The sequence below is a fragment of the Gossypium hirsutum genome, chromosome D04 (assembly GCF_007990345.1).
Source record: "Gossypium hirsutum isolate 1008001.06 chromosome D04, Gossypium_hirsutum_v2.1, whole genome shotgun sequence".
Classification (NCBI taxonomy): Eukaryota; Viridiplantae; Streptophyta; class Magnoliopsida; order Malvales; family Malvaceae; genus Gossypium; species Gossypium hirsutum.
The window spans coordinates 58,103,959-58,115,373 of NC_053440.1; the positions used below are offsets into that span (position 1 = coordinate 58,103,959).

The 11,415-nt window shown below is 37.9% G+C and overlaps 2 protein-coding genes across 2 annotated transcripts; both read left to right on the top strand.

Moving 5' to 3' along the window:
• Positions 1-751: 751 nt before the first annotated feature.
• Positions 752-7,616, top strand: LOC107934905 (ARF guanine-nucleotide exchange factor GNOM). The gene is given in 14 exon segments (XM_016867421.2): positions 752-910; positions 2,401-3,050; positions 3,053-3,225; positions 3,447-3,483; positions 3,486-3,809; positions 3,812-4,045; positions 4,048-4,224; positions 4,227-4,949; positions 4,952-5,074; positions 5,077-5,304; positions 5,307-5,498; positions 5,501-6,193; positions 6,196-6,237; positions 6,240-7,616. Coding segments are annotated over 13 exon segments (4,359 nt in total). The 5' UTR covers positions 752-910; positions 2,401-2,491; the 3' UTR covers positions 7,094-7,616.
• Positions 7,617-8,042: 426 nt separating this feature from the next.
• LOC107898729 (uncharacterized) lies at positions 8,043-11,051 on the top strand. The gene is made up of 5 exons (XM_016824248.2): positions 8,043-8,696; positions 9,444-9,543; positions 9,634-9,769; positions 10,629-10,724; positions 10,803-11,051. Exons 1-5 carry the CDS (start codon positions 8,294-8,296, stop codon positions 10,938-10,940), a joined length of 873 nt encoding a protein of 290 aa, XP_016679737.2. The 5' UTR covers positions 8,043-8,293; the 3' UTR covers positions 10,941-11,051.
• The last annotated feature ends 364 nt before the right edge of the window (positions 11,052-11,415 follow it).

The following is an 11,415-nucleotide window of genomic DNA, read 5'->3' on the forward strand; positions in this document are numbered from 1 at the left end:
CAAAATGTATTTTGACTCTTATTACAAAAACTTTCATTGTATTTGTATCCTAAAATTTGTGTCAGATCATTCTGTTATTCAGATTTAGGAATGAATAATGTTTGATAAGAGCATGTGAATTTTTTTATAAAGGTATGGTTTGCTTATTATTTTAATTTGGTATTTAATTTGATAGAATCTGTTCTCCTTTTTGTGATAATATCATTAATATATGATTAACATGCAGACACAAAAAGAAAATATAATAAAAGATTTCACATGTTTTAAGATTTAACTATTATGCGTCGGGCCGAATTTAGTTGGTCATGTTGAATTTAGATTTATGTACAAACATATCCATCAATTTTTAAAAATATTTCAGATTCTGTTGAACTTAAATAAAATTAAACATGTTTAAGTTGGATCCTATTTTGTTTTTGAGCTAACAATTTCGATTTAAATTTAAATGATTGGCGGTTAATGAAATTCATAATTTAATTATTTTTACTTAATTCAATAAAAATATTTATTGGCTTAACTAATTGAAAGGATTACTGTTAAATCAGTTGGTCTATCGATTATTTATTTTATTTAAAATTTTGGCAATCTTCTATAATTTTTTTTCTAAAATAATTACTTTTATCATTGCAGTGATATTTTAATAATGGAAATATATGAAATATCAGCCCAGTTTTTCTACAGGTCCCTGGAATTTAAAAGAAAATATATATTAAAAAAAAACAATTTAAAGGGCTGTTTTTGTAAATTAAGAAATCTCGCTTTCATTTTCACTCGATCTCAGGCAGGACTCTCCTCTTTGCTTTTCTCGTTTCTCATTTCCCCTTCTTTTTTCTATTTCTCACAGAGAAAAAAAAAAGGGGTAAAAAGAAAGGGAAATAAAAATATCAATTCATCGTTGGATCTCACAAAGGTAACTTGTTTTTCCCTCGATCTCATCTCAATTTCGTCTTCCACGATTTATTTTTATTTTTTGTTATAATTTTGTGTATGCGTTGAGCAGCAGTATAAAGTTGAGGAAACGAAATTGCAGCAAAAAAAAAAAAAGAACAAAAATTACGATTTTGAATCTTGAAGGTTGACTCGAACTGTGAGTCAAAATCTCTGCATTTAGAATTTCAAGTTTCTTTTCTTTTCTTTTTCCTTCTTTTCCATATTTTATTAGTTCTGAAGTGGTGTATTAGATCTATGTTAGCTTTTTTTTCAGTTGATTAGGCTGTGATTTGGTGTTTTTATCTTTGCATTCTATAGATTGAAATCTGGTAAAATGATGTTTTTTTCCCCTTTCATTTTGCTAGATCTCTTAGCCTGTCATAGATACTTCCGATGTTACCTGTTGTTTTAAGTGGAAGGGATTTTAGGCAGATATGTTTAAATATTTATTTTTTTCACAAAATTTGGGTTCTGTATGGTTGGTAGTGATTCTGCAGCTTCTTTATAACTGCATTATCTTGTTTTAGATTTCTTATAGTTGGTTTAATGCTCAGTTTCTTTTGATGATTACGGTTGTTCATCATTGCTAGGGGTTTTCTGTATAAAATAACTTGATTTTCTTTTGGGGCTTTCCACATCTGCTCAAACTGATATATGGGTTGTGGAACTTTATCATTGCTTTTTCAGGGTACCTTAGGTTTGCAATAGATTTAGCATTAAATAACATAATGAGATTTTAGTGTTGTTTGTGGTTTTCATGGTGGGAAGCGGTGGTATTATGTCCTGGTGGGGGAGTTGGTTGAAAGGAGGAAACAGTAAGGTTCACCGGCAAATTCTGGTTTAAAACTTGCTGGCTGAGAGCTTGGTGTTGTAGTGATATTCTGATAAGGTGCTGCTGTTGCACTGTCTTTACATTTTATTTTACTGTAGGTCTTAGCAACTTAAGCATGCTTCATTAGATCATTATTTGTAAAGAAAGATTACTTGAAACACTGCTTCTTTATTACTTGAAACACTGCTTCTTTCTTTTGTCTTTTTGGAGCTGCATATTTTACCACAGAGATTCATATGTAAGAAGCATATTATATATATGGAGCCAGAATTTTGAGGTGCTGTCAATCTGTAGAGAAGCTGGCCTTACATTAGGCTGTGGTTTGGGAGTATATGATTAAGTACTTACCCTCTCATATCTTTTGCTTTCTTATGCATTGAGATGTTTATTTTGTCCATCTCTTTGCCTGGAAATAGGAATATACATGCTTAAGTGCACTTATTATCTTTCACGTTTCAGTTTATGTATGCTATCATGCTAGCTTATGAAGTCTTCTGTGTTTTTGTTGTAGCTACTGATGCTGCTTTTTAGATGCTTCCCCCCCCCCTCTTTTTTTAGTTGTTGAGAGTAGTTGATTTTTCAGTTTATGAATTGGTTAGTGAGCTTGTTTATAATGACCATCTCTGTAACTTTTGAAGGTTATGCTCCAGTGGGATCCCTGCGCCTTCCTTTCTAACAGTTGATAAAAATATAGAACAGCCTTAGGTTCCAGAAGGATATTACTCAGGAATGGGGCGACTCAAGCTGCAATCTGGGATCAAGGCAATTGAGGAAGAACCTGAAGACTATGATATGACATATTCTAACAAAACTACTTTAGCATGTATGATTAATTCTGAAATAGGTGCTGTATTAGCTGTCATGAGGAGAAATGTAAGATGGGGTGGTCGATACATGTCGAGTGACGATCAGCTAGAACACTCTTTAATTCAGTCATTGAAGGCATTAAGAAAGCAAATATTTTTGTGGCAGAATCAGTGGCATACCATCAACCCTGCTGCGTATCTCCAGCCTTTTTTGGATGTGATTCAATCTGATGAAACTGGTGCACCAATCACTGGTGTCGCTCTATCATCTGTTCATAAAATTTTAACCCTTGATGTAATTGATCAAAATACTGCAAATGTTGAAGAAGCTATGCGTTTGGTAGTTGATTCTGTGACTAGCTGCCGATTTGAGGTGACAGATCAAGCATCAGAGGAAGTGGTACTGATGAAGATACTTCACGTTCTTCTTGCTTGCATGAAAAGTAAAGCCTCAGTTATGTTGAGTAATCAGCATGTTTGCACAATGTTAACACTTGCTTTCGAATAGTTCACCAAGCAGAGAAGAAAGCTGAATTGTTGCAGCGGATAGCCCGCCACACAATGCACGAACTTGTTAGGTGTATATTTTCACACCTTTTGAATGTTGAGAACACAAAGCATGCGTTGGTTAACAGAAGTGGCACTGCTAAACTAGAGGTTAGAGCTTGTTCTGTTGTTCCTCTCCTGTTCTTTTTTAGTTATTATTGTATTTATTTTTTATTTTGCTTTCAACCTCTTCTTTAATCTGTTTTCTTTGCATGCTGGAAGTAGAAGAAAACATTCCAGAAGCCAATTGATATTTTTTCAGTTTTGTTTAATTTTTCTAGCTACAGTTTCATCACCAGTTCATCTGATCTAGAGTTTTCTGCTTTTTGCAGCTTGGTGCAATAGATAACGATTATGCATTTGGGGCTAACAAGCAGAAAATGGAAATGGCTCTGAGTATGATGATCAAGCATCTTCTGCAAGTTTTGCATCCAATTCTGTAGGTCTGGTAGTAACTGTGAGGGAAGAAAGTATGGCAGTAGCTGGTAATGGAAAGGAGACAGTCCCATATGATTCGCTCCTCATGACAGAGCCATATGGTGTCCCTTGCATGGTGGAGATATTTCATTTCTTGTGTACTTTACTAAATACTGTTGAGCATGTGGGAATGGATCCGCGCTCAAATACCCTGACATTTGATGAAGATGTGCCACTTTTTGCCTTGGGCTTAATTAACTCTGCCATAGAATTGGGGGGCCTTCCTTTCGTCGTCACCCAAGGCTATTGAGCTTGATTCAGGATGAATTATTTCGTAATCTGATGCAATTTGGGTTGTCAATGAGTCCACTTATTCTTTCAATGGTGTGTAGTATTGTTCTAAATCTTTATCACCATCTGCGTACAGAACTCAAACTACAACTCGAGGCTTTCTTTTCCTGTGTAATTCTGAGGCTTGCACAAGGAAAATATGGAGCTTCATACCAGCAGCAGGAGGTGCCATGGAAGCTCTAGTTGATTTCTGCAGGCAGAAAACATTTATGGTGGAGATGTATGCCAATTTAGATTGTGACATAACTTGCCGCAATGTGTTTGAAGACCTTGCTAATTTGTTGTCAAAGAGTGCATTCCCTGTGAACTGCCCTTTGTCTGCGATGCACATTCTTGCCTTGGATGTTTAATTGCTGTTATCCAGGGAATGGCTGAGAGGATCGGGAATGGTTCGGTTAGTTCAGAGCAGCCCCGTTATTCTGAGGAATATCTGCCATTCTGGATGGTGAAGTGTGATAACTATGCTGATCCAGTTCATTGGGTTCCATTTGTCAGGCGGAGAAAATACATCAAGAGAAGGTTGATGATTGGAGCTGATCACTTCAACCGTGACCCAAAAAAAGGGCTAGAGTTCCTACAAGGAACACATCTTCTGCCTGACAAACTTGACCCCCAAAGTGTGGCTTGCTTTTTCAGGTACACTGCTGGATTAGATAAGAATCTTGTTGGGGATTTCCTAGGAAATCATGATGAGTTCTGTGTTCAGGTTCTTCATGAATTTGCTGGGACTTTTGATTTCCAAGATATGAATCTGGATACTGCACTAAGACTGTTCCTGGAAACTTTTCGATTGCCTGGAGAATCGCAAAAGATACAAAGGGTGCTGGAGGCATTCTCTGAGAGGTACTATGAGCAATCGCCACAGATTCTAGCTAACAAGGATGCTGCTTTGCTATTATCATATTCACTTATAATGCTTAACACTGACCAGCACAATGTCCAAGTAAAGAAAAAGATGACAGAGGAGGATTTCATCCGGAATAATCGGCATATAAATGGAGGCAATGATCTTCCTCGAGATTTTTTGTCAGAACTATACCGCTCAATATGCAAGAATGAGATCCGCACAACCCAGAACAAGGCTTTGGCTATCCTGAAATGACCCCTAGTCGGTGGATAGATCTAATGCACAAGTCTAAGAAAACTGCACCGTTCATTGTAGCTGATTCTAGAGCATACCTTGACCATGATATGTTGCAATAATGTCAGGTCCAACAATTGCTGCTATCTCTGTTGTATTTGATCATGCTGAACATGAAGATGTTTACCAGACCTGTATTGATGGATTCTTAGCTGTTGCAAAGATTTCAGCATGCCATCATCTTGAAGATGTACTGGATGACCTAGTTGTGTCTCTCTGCAAGTTTACGACTCTTTTGAATCCATCATCTGTTGAGGAACCAGTGTTGGCTTTCGGTGATGATGCAAAGCCAGGATGGCAACTGTAACTGTTTTTACTATTGCAAATAGATATGGTGATTACATTCGTACAGGTTGGAGGAATATACTGGATTGTATCTTGCGACTGCACAAGCTGGGGCTTCTTCCAGCTCGCGTAGCTAGTGATGCAGCTGATGAGTCAGAGCTCTCTGCAGACCCTGGTCATGGAAAGCCCATTACAATTCTTTATCTTCAGCTCACTTACAGTCCATAGGAACCCCCCGTAGATCCTCTGGATTGATGGGCCGGTTCAGTCAGCTTTTATCCCTTGATACAGAGGAGCCAAGATCACAGCCCACTGAGCAACAACTTGCTGCTCATCAACGCACCCTTCAGACAATTCAAAAATGCCATATTGACAGCATATTTACTGAAAGTAAGTTTTTGCAAGCTGAATCTTTGTTGCAGCTAGCACGGGCCCTAATTTGGGCTGCAGGGCAGCCCCAGAAAGGGAGCAGCTCACCTGAGGATGAAGACACTGCAGTTTTCTGCCTGGAGTTGCTTATTGCAATTACCTTGAACAACCGTGATAGGATTGTGCTTCTATGGCAGGGTGTCTATGAGCACATAGCTAATATTGTTCAATCAACTGTTATGCCTTGTGCGCTGGTAGAGAAGGCAGTTTTTGGGCTTCTTAGAATTTGCCAAAGGCTGCTTCCTTACAAAGAGAACCTGGCTGATGAACTCTTGAGGTCCCTGCAACTTGTCTTGAAGCTTGATGCTCGAGTGGCTGATGCATACTGTGAGCAAATTACACAGGAAGTAAGTCGCTTAGTGAAGGCAAATGCTACACATATCAGATCTCAAATGGGGTGGCGTACAATAACATCTTTACTATCCATCACAGCCCGGCATCCAGAAGCATCTGAAGCAGGTTTGATGCGCTTTTATTTATTATGTCTGATGGGGCTCACTTGCTCCAGCCAATTATGTTCTCTGCATAGATGCTGCGAGGCAGTTTGCCGAGTCTCGTGTTGGACAGGCAGAGCGATCTGCACGTGCACTGGATCTTATGTCCGGTTCAGTTGATTGTTTGGCAAGGTGGACCCGTGAGGCTAAGGAAGCAATGGGAGAGGATGATGCTGGTAAGATGTCTCAGGATATTGGTGATTTATGGTTGAGGCTTGTGCAGGGACTCAGAAAAGTTTGTTTGGACCAGAGAGAAGAGGTCAGAAACCATGCTCTTCTATCATTGCAGAAGTGCTTGACTGGAGTAGATGGGATCCACATTTCTCATGGTTTATGGTTGCAGTGTTTCGATCTTGTGATCTTCACAATGCTCGATGACTTGCTTGAAATTGCTCAGGGACACCAAAAAGACTACCGAAACATGGAAGGCACACTTATTCTTGCCACAAAGCTCCTTTCCAAAGTGTTCTTACAGCTGCTCCATGAGCTCTCTCAGTTAACTACATTTTGCAAACTGTGGCTCGGTGTACTCAGCCGAATGGAAAAATATATGAAAGTAAAAGTCCGAGGTAAGAAAAGTGAGAAGCTTCAGGAGCTTGTGCTCGAGCTTCTCAAGAACATCTTGCTTGTAATGAAGACAAGAGGAATACTCATGCAGAGGAGTGCACTAGGTGGAGATAGCTTGTGGGAACTGACATGGCTGCATGTGAATAACATTGCGCCATCTTTGCAGTCGGAGGTTTTCCCTGATCAGGGTCCAGAGCTCAAGCATGGCGAAACCGGTTGTGCAGTTTCTGGTGAAACAGTTTCTGTTCCTTCAAATGAAACAACCACCCTTGAAGGGGCTGGTGCGGGAAGTTAAATGTTGTGTACAGTTGATGCTTGAAAAGGGTTTGTAATTGCCAGCATATAGAGTCGCACACAATACATTGCTATTTCTCGAGGTTATCCGCATTGAGACATTAGGACACATTAGGTTATGCTGCCGCTGATATTCCGCAAATCCTAGTATCGTTTGGAGGTATTGGGTGCAAATTGGTAAAAAAAGTGAGCCTTCCTTAGAAATGTGGATAAGATTTTTCAGTTATAATTACCAGTTATTCTAGATCTGGCTTGGTCTTCCATCTCATTGCTGCCTCCATGGAACCTTGCCAAAATGTTGTGTTAAAAATTACTTAGTTCTTAGTCTCTGCATATGGTGTTTTTTTGGCTTTTTTTTTTTTTGCAGTGAGAAGGATTCATCCTGTTCGTTTCGACTAGTCAGAAATCAGAACTTTGGGTCCCTAGGTGGGATGTTACCCGTATATTGCCTTTGCTCATTGATGTATAGAAGCATAGGATTAGAAGATTTTACTTGGAATGGCAATGAACCATTAATTTTCTCACTCTGCTTGTGCTTTATCCATTATCACAGAAATTCCTAAAAATGTTTTGTTCATTTGATCAAAATTTGGAGTGACCCACTCCTGTAATTTTGTTATTGTTAGTGGAATTTTCAGTTGGCATGACATAAATACGATATGATATAATACTATTAAAAAAACATAATATGAACTGAGAAATTTTCAATATAAATTATACCAATTATACATGTATCAAAATTAATATAGCTATGAGATGAGTTGAACGAGTTTATCATCTTTAATTATGTGTTAAATGTTAACTTAGTGGAGTATTGTACATATGGATGAACTTATAAACGTGTACGTATACTGGGATCATATGGTTAATTTGCTTTATAATTTTTATGTGTTACAAGAGATGAATCAGAGGGGCAAGATCAGAGCCTTAGATTCTGTTTGGTCGGTCCCAAATCTCAACACCTCGGGTTGGCCCACCTCTACATAAGCAAAATAAAAAATAAAAATCTGCCAGATTTGGTCAAATACAGGGAAAGAGGTTCACAAAAGCAAACTTGGCGTTCTCCTGTTCTACTGAGTTAACACAGTTCTCCACGGCAACCAAAATTCCTGTCTTTCACGCCTTTGAATTGAATCCTACGAATTAATCCTGAAAATTCTCTCTTACAAACTACAGAAAAAAAACCCAGATTTTTTTTAACATGGATTCCCTGTCGTCTGTCTCTCCATCTATAGTTCTACCTCCGACCAACACTTTACCGACCCGACGGCGGCATCGTCCCCAAGTTGTTGCCTTCTCGTTTACCACCAATACCCGTCTTCCTCGCTTGTCGTCTTTCTTTGGCGTGAAGCTTAAAGGGAGATTGAATCGAGTTGTTGATTGTAAATGCAAATTCAACGGTGGGGATGCGAGAAGAGGAGAAGAAGATGATCATGGTGGTAACGATGATGATGTTGATGGTGAGAAAGACGAGGTTGAAAGGGCGCTTCATTTGGACGGTACGATTCCATCTACTTCCAGCGAGTTCTTGCGACGGGTTTCGTCTCGGGCGTATGATATGCGGAGGCATTTGCAGCAAAGTTTTGATAGCAGCAGTTATGATGGTAAACAAAGCTCTGCAAATTTTGGGTTTTTTTCAATGCATTTGTCTACTCTCTTTAGCTTTAATTGTGATTGTAGCTTAAAAATGACTACTTTAGCCTTTAGCCAAACCCTGTTATTGCTTAGTGGATTGTCTGTAATTGTAGCTTTTTTCTTTAGGCATATCTGTAGTTGCTATTTGTTATGGTTCATAGGTTATACTTCTTCCATAGAATTAACCAATCATGCTACCAGCCTCTGGACTCGGGTGTGAATGTCACATCATGGTATAATGATGTTTTTTTTTCCATGTTTTGTAATGTATTTGAAGAGTTATATGCTCATACATATGCCCGGATATATATTGATCACGAGTACTTTACCAAAAAAGGTCAGTCGATCCGTGTATAGGTAAAAGTAACATGGAGCCCCTTGTACTAAGAGTTGGACTGCACTTTGCTCCCTTTTCTTTTTGAACTAACATATATAGTGTAGATAAAAGTACAAATGGATGAAGTTTTTAACTGGAAGGACCAATATACTCTTTGAGCTAACATACATGGACTAATTTGCCTATTTTTTTAGTAGAGGGGGCAAAATGCAATTTGACTCCTAAGTACAAAGGCCTCCATGATACTTTTACTATAGAGTATATGAGTTTTTGCATGTACTTGGTGACCAAAACTGGAATTTATTGATGTAAATTTTTTGATAAGTTGTTTCTTTTTACAAGGCTTAAGTAATTTTCTGCATCTGATCTTTTGTTTCAGTGTTGGAGGCAAATCCATGGAGAGATCCTTCGAAACCTGTATATGTATTAACTCACAAGGAAAACCAGTTGTGCACGATGAAAACTCGAAGAAACCGCAGGTCTAGTTTAGTTCCGAAAAACCCCAGGATAATCTTTTCTTGAACTATTTTCTTATGCATGCCCTGCCTTACAGTCTTTGCTTTTAACAGTGAAGTCGAAACGGAACTCGGGTTATTGTTTTCTAAAGGAGGAAAGCGGAGTTCTGGGTTCGGAAACAAAACCGAACAGCCTAGATCTGGTACTAAGTTTGAGATGCTGGTGGAGGATGTTAGGGAAGGAGTACTTGTAAGTATCATTGATTTCGTGTTTCGTTTTTTTTTTTTTTCATTGTGTAGTCTCGGTTGTCAATGAATCAAATAACAATCACAATTAATCAAGGACTTCCAGGACTCGGTATGTCCATGGTTTAAAATTAGTATATCCTTGCTGTATGCTATATGATATGCCTTTATTTCTCCAAACCGGTAACGCCTCCGAGTTTCAAATTGCTTGCAGTTTTCCGGGTGTAAATAGATCAAGCTGTCATTTTATCTTATAGCATTCACTTTCTTTCTGTTGGTTTACCTGTAAAAGTATCATGGAAGCTCCTATACTAGGAGTCAGATTGCATTTTGCCCCCTATACTGAAATAATAGGTAAATTAGTCTCTGTACATTAGATCAAAGGGCAAACTAGTCCTTTTGTTAAAAATTTCATCCATTTTTACGATTAAAAACTGGTCCCAATATGTTAGCATGAGGTATACACGACATGAAATGCAGAGACATATATAAGGGGTAGGTAGTGGACTTGGCCCTCTCAAAAAATGGTCCTTTGAAGTTTATGAAATTATAAGATAATATAGTAGTAAAATTACACTTTGGCCCCTTCCTCAAAAAATTGCGATTCATCTTTGTCCCCCCTTAAAACAAATTTCTAGCTTTGCCCATGACGCTATGTGTCACTTCCAGTTATTTTGTCAATCACTTTAGTATTTAACCGTACAAATGTATGAAAATTTTAAAAGAAATGACCAATTTGTTCTTTGATGTAATGTAGAGGGATTAATTTGTTCCTTTTTTTATTAAAGGGGATCTAACTCCTAATAGGGGGCCTTCTTAATACTTTTACCTTGTTTTCGGACTCATCTCCGGTTTATGTACAGGTATTCGAAGATGAGAATGAAGCTGCAAAATATTGTGACTTAATGCAGGGAGGAGGGCAAGGATGTGAAGGTGTTGCTGAGATCGACGCTTCATCGGTTAGTTAGATTCAGAAACTGTTTGCTTGTCCAGTACAGAAACCGTTTTCTTATAGAATCTCTGGTACTATTGTGTAGGTATTCGATCTTTGCCGAACGGTGAGGGCACTCGTGGTTCTCTTCCGCAGGGGAAGAACACCTCCGTTACCTCAAAGTCTCGAGCTCAACCTGAAAGCCCGGAAACGATCGCTTGAAGATCAAGAGGGCCTGATATAAAGTAAAAATGTATAACTATGATGGCCAAAGATGAAAACCATATAGGCCTTTACTACAATGTAACTTCATTTATCACAAACTTGAAATATAATGTATAGTATAATTTGATTACTTGATTTACGTAGTAATTTTTTTCATAGATGAACTATAATTGATAACAGGGCTAAATTTGTGATAATGCAATAAAGAAGGGGCCCAATTATAATATTTCAGCAGTTATAATAAAGAAAAGGCCAAGTGTGTCACAATAGGTGGATCTTAAAGAATATAGCTTCTATTTGTAGTATTGGAATTGCTTGAGGGTATTATATATACATACTTACATGTTGAGAATGATTATTGGATATACACATATTTATATTTAGGCATTAGTGTTTTTATACTAATATTTGGAGATTATAATTTCATACCACACCATTATTTTAATTTGTATCTTTTATGGTTTTAAGTTAATACATGATAAACTTATAGGTTG